Source organism: Pinus tabuliformis, chromosome 4_1 (genome assembly GCF_031772625.1).
Source record: "Pinus tabuliformis cultivar Carrire ecotype Pingquan chromosome 4_1, CPIR1, whole genome shotgun sequence".
Classification (NCBI taxonomy): Eukaryota; Viridiplantae; Streptophyta; class Pinopsida; order Pinales; family Pinaceae; genus Pinus; species Pinus tabuliformis.
The window spans coordinates 253,765,967-253,784,166 of record NC_142303.1 but is presented as its reverse complement, the minus strand read 5'-3'; the positions used below and the strand labels follow the sequence as shown (position 1 = coordinate 253,784,166).

The following is an 18,200-nucleotide window of genomic DNA, read 5'->3' as shown; positions in this document are numbered from 1 at the left end:
AGTTTAGACTTAGGAACTCCATTAAAAATATTAATTATTTTAATATCTCCTAAACCGGGTACAATATGTCCAAACCATTTCTGGGTCCTAGAGATCTCATGTGCTTTAGCCTCTCCACCAAGTTTTATGGCTAGAGCACATCCGATGCTATCCCAAATCAACACAAAATTGGACTCCCAATAAGATATGTTTCAAGCTCTCTGAGTGACTATAATAGGGAAAAGGGCCATCTATCAACTTTCTTTTTGGCAAGATGAGCTTTAAAGGGAAGCCCTTGATAAACAATTGATTGTGCAAAGACCCTAAGCTTGTAGCTCAATTAGAGAGACCAAATGTTTTGCAACCAATGGATCCGTCTAGCTTTAGGTTTAGAGGAAACTTGCAAGTCATCTAGCATTTAGAATAAGAGGTAAAGGGTGCTTTGATGAAGAGGAGAGTAAATCTTTGTTGAATCATATTGTTGAAGTGGCTTCCAAAACCTCCATTCCCAATCTCCCTAGAAGAGCCCCTACATGTTAATATTTAGTTTGTACATATCCCTAGGAGGGAGAAAACTCATAATGTCTTTGATGGTTGTATTATCTAGTGAAAAGTAAGTATGGTTACCAGCAGTAAGGACAACAAGTGATACATAGCAATGCACATAAGCAAATAGCGGAGACACAAAGTAGTGGAGAACCAACGAAAGCACACTTTTATTATATTTCTTAAAGTTGAATATAACTAGTACATTGATACATTCATTGATATATATATATATATATATATATACATTTTGGCGGGACAACTACAACAGTTTAATTGTCTGAACCGACTCAACTAAGCCGACTTGGGTGTTGACTTGACTAAGTTGTCAATTGACTTACAATGTAGCTTTCTGACTCGACTAAACTAGTCGACTAAGTTAACTAGCCCCTCCAACATCTCCCCCATCATCACAAATTTCTTTGTCTCGAAGAAGGGGAGATTTGGAGTGTTACAAAATTTTGTACAAAAATATTACAACATAGAGGCAAAAGAAAACACATAAATTAAATTATGCGGCTTCTTGTACATTTGTTGGCTCTTTGATAGGTTTTGTAGGTTGATCAGTTGACATTTCCTTGGCTGGTTCTGCTGAATGTTGAGTTCCTTGGTTGACTTCAACTTCAAGAGATTGTTGTTCTGGAGTCGCACCACATGTCGAGATGCTTGGCTCAAAGAAAGTATGTGTAGGCCGAGGCGGATTTGGTGGCGATGAATGTAATGGTGGCAGTGGTGGCATATAAGGGAAGGCAATCTGGTCTATAACTAGAGCAAGTAGTCGAAGATGTTTGCCAAAAATTGACCATTCATGAACTGCTAACCTTACTTGCGCGTCCATTGCCTTTATCTCTACAAGATTTTGTACTTTGTCATCTAATGAATTCTGCTCGGATAACCTTTGGTCGACAGGCCCTTGTTGTTCTAGTTGCTCTGCCAGATTGAGGATCCCCAACAAAATTTTTGCAGCATTAACTGCTTCCATTTGAGCTTTCTCCCTTTCTCTTAGCCGTTGTCGTTCCTCCTACATAAGCTAGGCTTGGAGTTTCTTTTCATGTACAATATTTTTGTCAAGTGCTAGTTTTTCTCTCAACTTTGTGACTTTTCGAGAGCATAAGTCACGAATGAGCATTTCCTGAGTTTTGATATGGTTGTAGGTTGAGGATAAGTATGTAGGCCAATTATTCAAGATTGTGCTCAATGTGGCTCCTTGATTGAGCGTATGTTCCAATTCCTACTTAGCTTGCACAAATTCCTGATGTGCTTTCTGAATTACTACTGATAACTCTTGACTGCCTGGTACTGTTGTTCTTAATTGTAGCTCACTTATCTGGGCACTAAATCGCTCATTGTGGTCAATCAACTAGTGCACTAATTTGTGAATAGCAGCGAGATGATCATCAACCTCGGTTGGAATGTGAATATTTAGTTTTTCTGTTGCTCGTTGCTAGCAGTCCAACCAAATCTCCCTTTCTTGCTCCTCTTTTCATTGAAGCTTATTAGTGTCTTTCTTTGTTCTTTTCATTCTTACTTTCATTGCCTTAACAAAATTTTCTAAAATATCAAAAATCTGTTTATCACTGGCAAGCCTTAAAGCAAAGAATTTGCTTGGAATATCTATGAATTCTTTCTTAATCTTGGTCATAGGCATGTTTGTCGAGGTCGGTTGGGTTGGCGGCACTTGTTGTTGAGTCGTCGGTGTGGCTGATGTGTCTTGTGTTTGTGCATTATCCCCTCTTATTGTCTCATCCGACCTTGTATGCTCTGACGATATTTCTTGTGTCAAACTGATCTTGTGGGGCCTTGTCAGTCTTTTCCTATTCTTATTCAACATGTGTAAGAGATATAGGAGGTGAATTTGAGGGTAAGTTGATCTCAGGGATCTGAACAATCTACTTTGTGCTTGGTCCCAACTGCAGCTGATTCTTTGCTTGAGACGAAGTACCATTTCGTGTAGAAGAATGCAATGGGGTGGTTGGGTTTCTCTCATCTTTTGCCAAACTTTTCTATGAAAACATCTTTTGCATACCCAAATGCTTGTAACATAGCCCCTCCAATAGATGATGCTAAGAATTTAGATTTTTTGGGCTTTTTTATTAATTTTCCCTTTGCCTGAGTTGTTTCTAGCAGCTATTGACAATTGTATCAAGCTGTTGTTGTTGTTGTTGTGCATCATCAAGTCTGATATCTAATAGCACTTCTTGCCAATTGATTCTTAGTGAGGAAGTCATAGTAGACTTTGGACTCTGAGATTCTCTATGGGTAGGCTTCTTAGCAGAACTTGACAAGGGGGCGGACAAATCAACCTTAAAAGGTTGCAAGTATAATGTGGTTTCTCTTTCCTCCTATTCTGCATCAGTGAGGGGTGTGATGACATCTCTAGGTGATTCATGGGCCTCCAGAGGGATTATGAGTTTTGTGTTAGATTGTGGCTCCAATTCTTGAAAAATTTGGTCGACTGCCAGTTGATGAGGTAGTTCTTGGTAGTCACATCGTCGGAGTTGATGTACTAGACTTTGGCTACATCAAGGCTTAACTATATATGTGAGGTGGGTGGCAACATCCGCCAAATGTTATATGGAACTCTCCATCTATCTGAAATTGCCTTGATGTTCAGAAGCCAAATTTTGAATAACTCTTAGCGTCCCTATTACTCCTCAAACTAGCATGGGTCCTAGGAGGGAACTCGAAAGGGACAATTGCTAGGTGAAGGGCAATGATGGAGCAATAGCCCATTGTCACCTCAACTAAAACTCCCAACTCTTTACAGACTTTTGCTGATGGAAGGAAACCCAGTATGATAAGGATCACAAAGGTGGATAGTTCAAAGATAGGATGAAGGGTGATCCTAGAAGCTTATTCACAAGATTGTGGCTCTCTAGGAAGGGCTTGGAGAGAATTTCAAGGGTTAGGTTTTGAGTATGTTTCTTATAAAGGAGATCCCTAAGCCCTAGAATACTTGTGGAAACTTGGGTTCCAAGTGATCTTTTGAAGAATTAACCTTGATAGTGCATGGGACCACACGGGACCAAGTGGACACGAGGTTAGGTCAAGGGGTTAGGATTTTGCAACCAATGATATACTTGACCTAATTGTAGAGGGGAAAGGGACCAAGGAATGAATTTTCAATGAAAGGCAATGCAAGGATCCCAATGATGTTTCTAGCCTAAGGGAAACCAAGGGCAAGAATTGGTCTACGATCTAGGGCTAGCAATATCTCAAGATCCCACCATCGGAATCTCATGAAATTTGGAGGGCCTCTTCAGTACACACCAACGCAGTTGTGGACCAAAAATAGAAGTATTTGGATGGCTAGATTGCAAGATAAATGTTGCCCTATGAGACCTATAGGACTAGACCTAGAGAAGAGGAGAGGGGAGAAGGATAATAGGTTTAAGGTGATCACCTTATGGTGGACCAGTGCCTAATCCTTTGGGGAGATGTGGAGTCAAGAGTAATCATGACTATGGACATTGAATTTTTTATGTCAAGGAGGCCTCAAAGATAGCTTCGCATAACATTAAGGCAACAACGAAAGCAACTTCAAGAACTTTATTCTTCATTTTGCAAAGTTGATGGCTTATCAAGATGAATTTCAATGAAAAATCATCTCTAGGAACATTCATTCATAATACATGGCCCATACATGAATCATCACTATCTAGAAATCAAATTTCCACAACTTAGCATAAATGGATGCAATAAATTAGCCCTAGTATAGCGACATCCCAACAACAATGTCTGTGACAAAAATAGAAAAGAAAATAGCATTAAATTGCACTTACATGTATTAAGAGTATATCCAACCATTAAGAGTTTACCAATCAAGAAGCTCCAAGACAAGAGAAAATAATCAAACATCAAAATTCATTCCATACTCCAAAATTCATCCTCCAAGAAGGATAGAGAAAATTTCAAGAGAGATGCAAGTATGATCCAAGTGATGATGTTAAAATGAATTCACATCACTTCTATTTATACACTTCTAATGAGTTCAATTTAGCTAATTTGGCCTACATTAGCCCCTAGAATAAAATAATGTGCAAAATAACTAACTTTTGGTGACAAGCCCACCAAACTAGCTCAAAAACAAAAGAATAAGCCTCTCAAGAGGTCGAATGATCAATAGTACATGCCGTTGGGCCTTCTAAGAGGCCTAATGAAGTCCATAGGTGCCATAATGAGAAATATGACTCCCAAAAGTAGTGGACAAGGGGTTTGTTGAGAAATCAATGCAAGTAGATTAGGGTTTGATTCCTCTTTCCTGATAATTACTTGTGAGTTATGTTGGCTTCTTTTACTTCTTTATTATTTGTCTTTCATCAGGAAATTACCATATTATGTGTGTATGAAGATCACAAAAACACAAGACACAAGATGTAGGCATTATGCCAGGGCAAAACCCCTCTCGAGGGGAAAACCCAATAAAAAATTCTCTTCCTTCAATAGTTTTCTTTGAGACTCTTTAACCTAGACAAACACCAAACCTTCCCTCCACACCAAGTCAGCCCTTCCAGTTCTTCGACCCCTTTGTAGTAGCACTTCCACCCCAACAACTTTGATTATGCAACAACTTATGGCATAAGGCAGCGACTGGTAGCAACAACACTTGGAAGACTGTGAAAGTTTGGATGCCCAAATTTTTATTGCAGCAACTGATTATGTTTCTTCTATTTGTTAATTACTGAACAAAATTATTTACTGTTTCCTACAGTAAACACTGAAACTAATACACTGCAACCTTCACCATTTAAATAAAATGCGGAAACAAGAAACTGAACAAGAAAGAAACACATAACACATCTACACAGTTATTTTTGAACAAATGTCCCTTGAAAAACCCAATGAGGGAAAACCGGTGTGGTAGTTGTGGGTTTTATTATTATGCAGTAGTAATTTCTGAGTACAATCTCTGGATGCCCTCTTGGCTATCCAGTATAGAGAATATCATTGACAGAGAGATAAGTGAGATTACCTCAAACTATCACTGGAGATCCTGGCTGATCCAATGACTGAATGAACAACCCCTAGCTGCCTCTACGCTGTCACTGCGTCAGTCCAATGTCACACTGTCTAGGGTCTGCGTCACTCCTCTCAACTGATCAATTTGCCTCTGAAATTCTAACTTCTGCTCTCCCGGTCTCACACCTCGCCTTCCGGCTACAAAAATCGATCTCCCTAGAAAATTTTTAGACTTCCTCAAGGCTCTGTTGATTTGAGGTAGCATCAGATGTGATCTAGCCATGAAAATTGGTGGAGAGACTAAAGCACATGAGTTCTCCAAGACCCAAAAATGGTTTGGGTAGATTGTACCCAGTTTGGGAGATATTAAAATAATTAATATTTTTGATGGAGTTCCTAAGGCTAAACTTAGGAAAAAATAAAATATTAATGGGTATTAATATAAAACTGGGTTAGAAGGTTCTAAAAGTCGTGGATCAAGCCAAACCTAATCTTATCCGTTGATTAGAGATTTAATTTTGGCCATTGATGGACCAACAAGAAAAGTATAAGAAGAGGCTTGAGGGCCAGTTGGAGAACACACTGAGGGAGACCAGTGTGTTTGATTTCTGGAGCGGGGTTAGCTGAGAAATTCGAACCAATGGTCTTGAGAGCAGCAGGAGGTAGCAAGTACGGAACGGAGAGTCGGGAACAACACCAAAAGACTAGCGCAGATGTTGGAGAGGTAGACACAGAGGCAGCAGTCTGTGCAGTCATTGGAGGGCCTGCGTGGGTGACGCAGAGAGGCCCAGTGCTGACACAGACAGACTGGAGCTGACACAGAGGGTCTGAGAGCTACGCAGAGGTCAAATAGCCTGACGCTAACACTGGGAGAAGTGCTAGAGTATTTTCTCTCTGTTGGGTAAGTTAGTTTGGGACCCAGTTGTACTGAAGAATTGTTGAATAATAAAATCCTCCCTTGTTGCACCGGTTTTCCCACATTGGGTTTTTCCGGGGACTGTTGTCCAAAATATCTGTGTCGATGTGTTGAATCTTATGCATGTGTTTGTTTCTGTATTGTGGTGTGATAACTGTAGCAAAATTTATTTTAATGTTTACTGAAGGATTTTCATAAATAACTTATTGGGAAATAAGTAGGTAAAATAAATTAGTTGTTGCAGTGATAGAATTTTCACAGGCTCTGTGCTACCTCTACATCAGCCTATGCTGCCTCTATGTGGCCTTGCATCAACCTCTTATGGCTTTGCACTGCCTCTCCCCGATCTCTCTCTACCTCCTCTGCTGAGTATTCTCGGATTAGGGGAAATCTCTAACCAGAACTATCCCTGCCCCTCAATGCAAAAGCTCACTTCGAATTTCTCACTGGTAGCTACTCTGCTTCATCTTCTGAACTCTGACTCGATGCGTTCTCCAAGTGCCCCTCAAGCCTCTTTTATATCTTTTCTATTGGACGACCAATGACCCAGATTAACTTCTAATCAATGGCTTAGATAATTTTGGCTTGATCCTCGTCTTCTTCTAGAAGTTTCACACACAGTTAGATTAATACCCATTAATTATTTTAATTTCCTAAGTTTAGACTTAGGGTCCCATTAAAAATAATTTATTATTGTAATAAAACTGTCTCCGGGTGGAATTTCCCAAAACGATTTCTGGGTATTGGAGAATGCATGTGTCTAATCCTCCTTACAGATTTTGAGACTTAGAGCACATTCGATGCTACCAGAAATCAACACTCCCTCTTAGTTAGGAATGTGCTCTAGCAATGCACCCTACTGAAACATCACTCTATTCTGTAACATCTCCTTCTGCGCTGCTGATGTTTGACATCTTGTCCACCAACTATTGTGCAAATGTTGCATCTGTACTGCTGCTGACCCTGCCACTGTCAACACTGCATCCGTATTGCAACTCCCTCTCAATTTTGCATCTGTGCTGCTGCTGGCACTGCCACTGCAACTGCCAATACTGCATCCTTCTCCAACTGCTGCTGCTACTGCATCAACAACGGAAAAGCATCCCAAATTACTGAACTAGTGTTCAGTATGATGCATCTCGTTGCTGGAGTCTGACTGCTACTAGTCTCTACGTTGACCCTTTGAAGCTTCTGCATTGCTATTGATCTTTGCTTTGTGCCAACTGCATTGCTGCCAACTCTGCTTTGCGTTGCTCAATCTCTGGCACCCCTAGCCACTGCAACTATCACTTCAACACTCCTTTGCACCAACTAACACTGGTCCAACCTTATACTACTGATCTGGGCTCCCGTAGCAAGGAATTGATCCGAGAGGTGGGCACCTCAAGGATCCTGCCCATCTACAGTCCTTTCGAACTACAACTCTAGATCTCCCCAGCTCCCTCTTGGAGATGCCTGGGCTATCATGGCAAACTCCTCCTCCTCAATCTTCGTGGCTGCAACCTTTAGATCATGCTTCTCATCTTTGTCCTTCTTCCTGACAGGACACTGTGTTCCGTAGTGAAAGAATTCACCACACCTGAAGCATTTGATCTTTGAAACATCTTTCTTCTTCTTCTGTTGCTCTTGCTGCCCCTTGGATGCGAGCTGCATTCTCTTCCTCCTCCTTGGGCTTCGACCCACTACTGCTGCTTTCGTCAAGTTTACACTTGACCAAGTCTCTCCTCAGCTCCTCTTGCTTAAGAGCCGCCCACATTCCATCCAAGTGTAGCAAAGTCGCCCTGCCCAGGATGCTCTGGACAGAAACTTGCCACTCGTCAAAAACTAAATTCTGGGCCAGTCTTACGATGTCGAAACCTTGAGGTGTTGACCCCATAGCTGCCATCTCGTCTCGGGTCTCATGAAGCTTAGTAAGGAACGAATCAATGTGTTCCCCCTTCTGCATCTGCATAGATCCCATCTTCTTCTCTAAGTACATCTTCTGTTGCTCGGAAGATCCCTGATACAACGTCGACAAAGCATTACTCATCTCCTTGGCGGTGTCTCTGCCAAAGATGTGACAGACTATATGATCCTTCACTCCGTCAAGGATCATTCTCTTAGTCTTCGCCATTTCTCCCTCATATTTCTTGAGCGGATTTGGATCCGCTGGCTCAGCTACCACGCTATTGATGTAGATCTTGAGAAAATGTTCATCCAGACGGCACAACATCCTTGCCTTCCAAATCACATAGTTGGATGCCCCATCCAACCTCTCCTGATATATAGTTGGCTGCCATCTCTGCCAAACGAAAAAGGCGAATGACCTCTCTCCTGCTGCTGCTCAACAAATGAGAAATCAAATTCCTTGGCTAGGAATTCTCTGAGGAAGAAATTCCCTCAAGTGTCTCTTCTTCCCTCTGATATCTTTCTGCTTAGCAACTGCCTGCAGAAAACTGCGTCACACCAAAAACCCCTTTTCGCTGAAGCTACTGCTGCATTGCTCCTTTTGTCACTAACAGATTTCGATCTGGAAATCCTGCCTCCCTGTCGACTCACTCAGAGAGAGATTTACCATGAAAATCTTGCCCTTGTGGCCTGAACTGCACAATCCCTCTAGGGATTTGATTCGCTGCCTATGCAGCACTTCAACTTCCCTTCTTCCTTCAACACTGGGCTCTTTCGGTAGTATTCTCTTGTTTCACTTGCAGCTCTGATACCATGTGAAAATTTGTATGCCCAAATTTCTACTGCATCAACTGATTATGTTTCTTCTATTAATCAAGATTGTTATTGATGTCAGTATGGCATTGTTGGAGATAGAAAATATTCTTGTGATGCATGAATAACCCCTTTGTGATGTTGCCCTAACCTCATGCAAACCCTAGGAAGAAACCCATGCCCTAGCCTTAGTTGAAGCATGCCTTATGATAATGAAACCCTAATCCTAATAAGTCCATGACAACAATGACCCTAGGTTTATTGAAAACCTAACCTTGCTGTCCTAAGTCCCAAATGCATATGCCAAATATTTAACACCGCTGCCCTAGGAGCCTAAAGATGATGAAATCCTAGATAATGAAATCCTCAATGATGAAACCCTAACCCTATAGAAACCCTACCCTAATTGTGTTGTCACCTTAATGAAACCCTAGCCCTAATTTTGTTTGAAACCTGAAGTCTAATATCATAACACAACCCTAATCCTATTGATACCCTAAAACAGTTAATGATATAACTCTAATCCTAGAAAAAAATGTTCATGAACATATTACATATTACATGAAAACCTAAATGCATTAACACAATGTTGCATATTTAAAATCCTTGACCCCACACAAAAAAATGAAACGTTGATGGATTAAACAAAATTTGAATGTATTAAGCACTTGATGTTGCATACTAGACGAATTTTCTCACGTATTATAAAAAGATTATATAATTGATGTTGGTCGGCCAATAAGTCAGTCCTCATTGAGTCAGCGGTTGTGACTTTTAAATATTATATATACATACATGTCATCACCGTCCAGGAAGGTATTCGATCAAATAGCAGAATTCGGTAAAAATAAAGGTGAAGACAGTTCACATTTCGAGGAATATATCTGAATTTTTTTTCTACATACTATTGCAGACTCATCATATGACTTGAAGCTCGAACCTGTGAACTGTAGTATTTTCGGTGAAGAAAGGGATCAAAACAACGAAGAAAAAAAGGGCAGAAGGATGACAAGGAATGGAGAGATTTCTAAATTGAAAAATATGTTGAAATACGTTTTTCTGCGAATTGATTTTGTGCAAACCTGTGGTAAATAATTGCAGCAGCTTCGGACTGTGACAAAAACAACAGCTCAGATCAATAATATACCTAAGTACAGTCTCGGACCTGTGGTTAATGATTGGGAAATTTCTGTATCCTTCAAGCTCAGACTGGAAACCTCGGATCTGAAGGACAGTTACCGTTCATTCTTCTCGGACCTGTGGATAATGATCTTTTGGTGGCTCGATTTCATTACTTGCTGACTATATAACTCGGACAGAGCTTTGAAGGTTAGGTCTACACACTTTGGATTGGATAACATCAGGATGTTGAAGAAAAGCTTGGGTACAGTAGACAGAGACATGAAGCTTCTATGTGTAGACTTCCTGTGGGATTAACCTCAGAGAACTGAAGTGAACAGTCAACAAAGTCAAGGAAGGGTCAAGGCCAGTTTTACACTATTCCAGATTCAAAGTTGAATTATGATTGCAACATTAATACTCCTATACCTACAGTGAAGATATAGGTACAGTGAAGACTAATGGTGGAGACCTATATTGGACAGTCAAGCATAGTGTTTGAAGCTAAATGAACATGTACGATGAAGAATCTTATTGAAGGAACACAAGATAGCTTGAAGACATTCTTGGAGACTTTGATTGAGGCCTTTGTGGAGTGACCTTGAAGAAGATCCCAGATTGAAGACATTTTGGTGAAGTAGATTTGAAGACAACATTGAAGACCATGATGCATCACTGATGTCATCATGAGGTAACTTGGAGAAATTGGTTGGGTATTGGGTATGACGAAGAGCAGTGGTGACACCTTTTAAGAGATCAAGGTTGTCATTAATGACGTGACGTGGGGACTAAAGTGAAGACTAAGTGAAGATTGAAAGGGCTCATTGAAGAAGACATTGGGAGCTGTGAAGTATAACCAAATACATCTTGATGAAGTAAAGTAAGGGTTGGAGCCCAAGAGGTTGGAGCCTCAAAAAGACAAGGTTGGTGCCTTGGAGGATAGGGTTGGAACCCTAGAGGATCAGAGTCCTCAAGAAACCAGGTCGGAGCCTGAACCAGATATAGGGTTGGAGCCCTTAAGGTTGGTGCCTCTAAATTGACAAGGTTGGAGCTTTGGAAGTCCAAGTTGGTGCTTGGAACAATATAGGTTGGAGCCTGGGAGATTGAAGATCGGTGTCTTCATCTAGGGTTGGAGCCCTACATATATTGTACTTGATTCATTGTAAAGAAGAAATTAATAAAAGCATTTATTCTTATTGTTTATTTTGTGTTCTAAATATAAGTGATCTAACTGGTAAAAATAACAATTGAAAAGAAATACCGATTCACCCCCCTCTCAGTATTTTCAACAATTGGTATCAGAGCCAATACCTTCACTCAAACCCTAGCAGCTTGAAGGTTGATCCTTTGAACACAAATGGCAAAGCCAAGGAAGAAAGCCTCCAATCCTCCTAAAGATGTCTCTTCCTCAACCATGAAAACTGAGGACAATCAAATTGAGAAAGTTCCAGTGTTCAATGGAAACTTTGATGTATGGAAGGTAAGAATGAGAAATTTCTTAATGGCTCAAGGCGTTGGAGTATGGGAATCAGTGATTACTAATAGCACGATGGATGATGAATCCAAGGAGTATAATATAAAAGCAATGAAGACAATTTTGGATGGGCTACCAAATTCTATATAAAGGCCAATTTGGAAAAATGTTTGTCAGCGAAAGATATATGGGACAAACTTCATGACCTTCACTCAAAAGGAGCATTGACCATGACCTGTAGTCAAGAAGATGATGGAAAGCAAGAAGGAAATCCAGAAGGAAATCCAGAACCCATCAAGGAAGATGAAAATAAGAATGATGACATCAAGGCCAAAGAAGACCTAGAAGAAGAAGAAAGCAAAGAAGGCTTTGAAGAAGATCTCCTGACTAAACTTATAGCTGCCATGGAAGAGATTAACAGTTTGTAAAAGGAAAATGAGGAACTTAAGAAGAAAGCGCAAGATGGTGATTAGGACAAGACAAGGAAGGAAGTTGACCTTTTCAAGCTTCAAGTACAAGAAAGAGATGAGGAGCTCACTAAGCTTAAGGAGGAATTTCATCAAAACAAAAGGAAGTGTGAAAATTTTTGAATCTAATACATCAGAAACCCCTATTGCAATGTCTAGTTTACTATCTCCTACTTGTTATCTACATTAACAAGTTATTTAATTGCATAAATATCAAAGTAAACACAAATGCAACCTTCATAGATATATAGATCATGCACTGAAGTCAACAGAAACAATAACACAAGGGACACCATTATTTTTGGACAATCGTCCTCGGAAAAACCCAATGCAGGAAAATTGGTGCAGCATATAGAGGGTTTTATTATTAAGAAGATTTCTGAATACAATTAGGGTGCCAAAAATGGCGCACCCCTCAAAGAATGTCCTTGGCAGTAGTACCTCTCTCCAGAGATAGATATTCCGGCAAATTAGCAACCGAATGATCAACCCCACAGTGACTGACTGTCCCTGGTGCTGGACAACGAAAGTTGCTCCAAGCACTGCTCTGGAACTGCGTCACCCTCTCCCAACTCAGGATCTGCTGATCAACTCCCAGTCTGCCCCACTGAATCTCCCAGCGTTGCCTCTGAAGCCCTCTGCGTTAGCCTCTATGACCCTCTGCGTCTTGTGTGCTAGCTCCTCAGGCCTCTATGTCAGCCCTTCTTGGGCTTGCGCTACTTCTTCCGACACTTCACTGCCTCTCTCCTATGTATTCTTCAGAGTTGGATCAAAATCCCTCGCTGAATTGCCCCTCACTACAACTAATCTCTAACTCGTTTTCCTCAAAACCCAACCCCAGAAAATCGAATTTTTTATCTCTCTTGGTGTATCTCCAACTGACCCTCAAGCCTCCTCTTATACTTTTCTTGTTGACGATTCAACGATGAGTCACCACATTGATAGGTCCAAGTCGACCTTTGTCTTTTGGCATAGTACAAATGACCCAAGGAACCACAGGAAATCCTTGGTCACCAACATACTTAGACCAAATAAAGGATTTGTGCCAATCTCTTGAATTGAGCCTTTCTTGGGAGTCAGCAAGAGATGTAGCAAATGTGCAAAGCTTGGAGAAAATATGAGATCACTGTAAGCTTCTGGACTAAAGGGGGTTCTTATACTATTAGACCAACAGCTTGCATTGCAGCTGCTCAAGACACTAGTTCCACATATCAGCATGTAGAGGCCAATACTAAAAGGGATCTCAAAATAGCAGACAAATTCTCCAAGCTTAGCCCATTTCCATAGAGAAGGAATCCAATTAGGAGGATCATCAAGCCCAACTAGCCAGAAATTTGTTTTCCTGTCACTAACCATAGCCCCAAAAGCACAGCGGAAAGTATCCAAACACCCTTAGTATCGTGCATTGAGTCTTGATCCAAATGCACTAAAAGAACAGTCCTTAGCAAAATGGTTTTTGATCATTTTCGATCCATCCAGGAAAGAGATACTATGGATTCTCCCCTACATCTTTGTTAACTCAATAAATACCCCAAAGCATCAATAGCTAGAATATAAAGGTAAGGGGTGAAAGGGCACCCTTGTTGTATCTAGCATGTTGGGCATGTGATACACTAGGACACATGTCCTAAAACATGACATGTCAAACATGTGCCTCTGCAAATCTTGGATTGGATATAGAGGAGGGGGAGAGGAGAAAATTGTGACAATGGTGGTGATCTTCATGATTCTGACATGGAGGAGGATGACCAAGAAGCTATGATATTTTTCCATCTATGTTTGTTGGTTGTAGTGTTTATCCTATTTTGTATATGCCATTGGCATTCCCACCTATAGTATCAATGATTCTGTATCTATAGTATCAAATGGCTTAATGAGAGAACTGCAGTTTTTGGTTCTAACTTCGAAGCCTTTATTGTGTATTAAATATTCTAATTTTTTATGTGTTTGATCATTGATGTAGTAACTAGGTATATCAGTATTTTTTGTTATAGTTCAAATTCTATTTATGTGTATATTTTATTTTTGTATTTGTAATTTTGTGTGTGTTTGTCCCAGTGTCATGTGACTTGGGTTCTAAGAGCTAGTTTCCTTATTCTCTGATAAAATCTGAGTATGTTTAGATTTTCTGTATTCCGCCTTCTAAATGTCACTTGTTCCAAAACCTAGACATTATCATATTTCTTGTCATGTCACATTTCTTATTCTAGAAGTGTTTCTTGCTTCAAGCACTTTGGTCTGATTCTACATAATAACAGTCATGACGCAACATGCTCAATAGGTATTTTCTCAGAAACGAGGATGGCCAAAGGCAGCAACAAATTCTCAGGAATTTTTCAGGGCAATTCAACGCTTTTACAGCAATGTTTATCTGGATGCTGAAAAACAGGATGCTATTAATGTGTAAGTACACCTGTCATTGATCCTTTGTGCTTCATACTACATAGGCATTTTGAAGATGAGGACAATACAAGTACCTAATGTTGTGTCAGTTTCTTTTACCTTTCATTTCATACAAGTGCAGATTTCTAACATTGTTGTTCTTTATCTTCCTGCACTGCAACCTCTCTCTAAGAAAACAGGTTTCTGGGCCACTTTCAGCCAAAGCAAGGAAAGCCTGCTCTCTGGGAGCTTGAATCTGACCAGAATTGCAATATTGGAAGGCGTGGTGATAGTCTCAGAAATGAAAATACGAGGTAAGCTTGTCCAATCCTAAGAGTGTGAAATTCTTTCTGCCTTAGTATATAACTCTTTCTTCAGGTCATTGCTGAGGGCTCTAACCTTTGGTTCTGTTTTTAACAAGTCTGATCAATTACATCTGTTTGTCTCTGAAGCCATCCTTTCTCTTCCAAAAGAATAGTATAATCATCCAACGTTGTTTATTTCATAATTTTCAGCTATCATGTTTATCATCAGAGGCAAAGACAAGGTAATACTTTTATTGCTATTCACAACATCAAACTGCCTATATCCTTAAAATCCTTTGAACATTTTGTAGTTAATCTGTTCTCTCAGAAACAATTGAGACTAGGGACCACATTTTATAACACAATCTTATGCAATTACACAAGTATATTCCTTACGATGAGAGGAGAGTCTATCATGACTGCATCATGGATGGCTGTGTATTAAGTTTGCTTGATTTAGTATTTTTGTTTTAAAACCTGTTGACTAAATTCAAGTGCAATTTCTGAGACATTTGGTGTTGGCTTGCTGCTCTTTCCCTGTATGGTTCCCTGTAATATCCCCAATTTCCTAAGTATTAAGGAGGGCCACCAATTTTGATTAATGTTTGGAGTTAGCATGCATTTTTGGAGGTTCAACTTAGGAGATAAGAAAAATTAAAGTTTTGGTGGATGTGGGGGCCACTCACAAGGAATACACACCCCCTTGAGGAGTATGCACTTGGGGGAGAGAGAAAATGAAGGGAAATTTGGGCTAGTGGAGTTTGGGTCCCACCAAGGGAAAATTGAGTCAACAAGCTTTAAATAGAACGTGAGGGCCATTGTTTGGGGCTTTTGTCAATTTTACATTTGAACTCAATTGTTTAGTTCAGCTATTCAACTAGGTGAACAAGTGCTTCTTAGCACAAAGAGATTTCCGGACAGAAATCTCAACTCTTACTTCGGTGGACCTAGAGTGCCACCCTAGGGGAGTCATTTGTCAATTTGGGAGCCATTCCGGAGCAGGGGATCAAAGGTTGTCCTCACTACTGCACAGAGCAGGGACGGTAGAGGAGAAATTTGTGCCACTTGTGGAATTCATCTGAGAACAGCTCCCTTGCTGGGAATTCTGGGTTGACTTGGTGCATCAATTGCAGGCTATTTGGGGTGGTTTGGTTGCCAGAGGGAGTTTTCTAGGAAAATTTCTGGCATTCTAGGGTGTGCGCAGTTCTTTGGCAGAGGCACTCATGGGAAATAGGATCAGCACTATTTTGTGGGCTTGGTGGCTGGAGAAATTTAGGGGAGGAATTGTGGGAAATTGCAGGAAAATTTTGGGAGTTTCCGTAGATGATTGGAGGAGTTGTAGCAGCATATTTCCAAGCAGTGTGTTTAGCCAGTGAAGCTGGAAATTCACAATTTTTGTTGGATTTTTGGTGGACGGGTTTGGGACCATTTCCTTTCTGGGTCTTGTGGGGAAAATTAAGATAGGGCTATAGCATCATTTTCAGAGCATTCCAAGCATTGGGGTGGCAGAAAACCCCATTTCTATCCTGCAGCAGTGACAGTGAATTTCTTGGGCTATTGCAAAATTTGTGGGCATCTTCCTTGGAGCTGGAATCAACATTTTACCACCTGGGTTTTTCTCTAGCTTGCTGAGGCAAGCCAAGGTTCATTTATCTCTATCCACATTGTACTCTTGTGCCTAGATTCTTAATAAAAAGTGAATTTTTGGTGCTTCTAATTGTGTGACTGGTTGTACATGTGCGAAATTGTTGTTTCATTTACTGTTTCAAGTTGCATGCTTTTGTTATTTACTGTTAATTCCAATTTGGAATATTACAGTGCTATCAAAGGATGTTCTTGGCTAGTGTGGGGAGATAAGAGCAGGGATGCCACCCAGGTACCATGGAGTTGTTTTTTAGAGAGGTCGGGGAAGAGGAAGAGGTAGAGGTTGAGGCAGAGAGGGAGCACAAGACCCATTTTTTGACACAGAGTTGGAGAATTTCAGAGGGCACATGGAGAACTAAGAGGATCTAGAGCAGTCTAAACAGGGAGTACAAAACTAGATTCTAGAGGTGTTACTGAGGACCAACCAACAAATGTTGTGGCAAGGTCAACTTATGATGAACATGATGCAAGAGGTGATGGGCTTAGATGTGAATGATAGCCTAGGGGAAGAACCCCCAGGTGATGGGCGTTCCAGAGTAGGGGAAGGTAGTTGTACATACTAGCCACCTCACATCCCTCTGCATGGCCAAACAGGCCGCCCTATGAGGATCCATTTCGTGGATGACCATGAGCAGGAGAGGGAACCTGACCTTGTTGCAGATCTAGTGAACTTAGTTGCCTCAAGTATTGATGAGTATGAGGGGCTAGACCCCAAGATCAGGAAGGTGATGTCCTTTGGGGAATACCTCCACCTCAAGGAGAGGTGTGCCACAGGAGTGGAGGTTCATTTCAGAGGAGGTTCGTCCAGTCAGGAGGTGCAGAAGATAGTGGGGAAAGTTACACTCCCCAATTATGATGAGCATGGGTCTAGAAGCTAGATACTTACTTTCATCTGAACCCCATGCGAGAGACAGACGTTATTCAGTTTGCTACGTTGGATATGGAGGGGGGTGCACAAGAGTGGTCGTACCATGCCCTGATCACTCTAGGGCACATCCATATAACTTCTTATACCAAGTTCACCAGGCGACTGATTAAGAGATTCGAAAGGAAGGGCCCCGAGCTACATTTCCAGGAGTTGGCCCACTTGAGGTAGACATGTAGTGTAGAGGCCTACATCTCAGAGTTCCAAAGACTGGTCGTGATGGTATTAGATATTTCAGAGGCTCAGTTGATTATGATGTTTGTGGAGGCGTTAGCTGAACCCTTGCGCGAATGGGTGAGGGCCTATAAGCCCATGTCATTGATGGATGTTATCTCCAGGACCCGGGACATGATTAACATAGTGCCCAAGACCTGAGCCCCTATACCCACCAGACCATTGGTTCCTCATGGGAGCAGAGGAATTCATCAGCCTCAGAGGGAGGTTGGGTGTGGCCAATTGGATGATGAGACGAGGAGGAAGCTATGCTTCACATGCCAGGAGCCTTGGGCACCAGGGCATAAGTGCACCAAGGGCAAGGCCCATCACATTGAGGTGTACTCATATAGTGAGCTAGAGGAGGAGACTAAGCTAGAGGTAGGCCACAGAGATGAGGGGCCACAGCTTGCAGGGGGAGCCCCACCACCACCTTAGGGAGGAGGACCATTCGCTGCATCTGGGGGCGTTCTGGCTTCACTTCAGGGAGTTCCAAAGTACTTGACACTCAGGATCAGAGGCATAGTATAGGGGTAGTGTGTTTCAATTTTAGTGGGCAGTGGGGCTACCC

The 18,200-nt window shown here is 41.2% G+C and overlaps 1 protein-coding gene across 6 annotated transcripts in view; it reads left to right on the top strand.

Annotated features, from left to right (window-relative positions):
* LOC149175229 (phosphoinositide phosphatase SAC2-like) overlaps positions 1 to 18,200 on the top strand; it is a 282,478-nt gene that overhangs the window by 179,228 nt on the left and 85,050 nt on the right. For all 6 annotated transcript variants that reach the window (XM_089419554.1, XM_089419552.1, XM_089419551.1 and 3 more), the window contains 2 exons: positions 14,442 to 14,563; positions 14,743 to 14,856. In XM_089419554.1, coding sequence (XP_089275680.1) covers positions 14,442 to 14,563; positions 14,743 to 14,856 — 236 coding nt within the window. The remainder of the gene's footprint in view (positions 1 to 14,441; positions 14,564 to 14,742; positions 14,857 to 18,200) is intronic.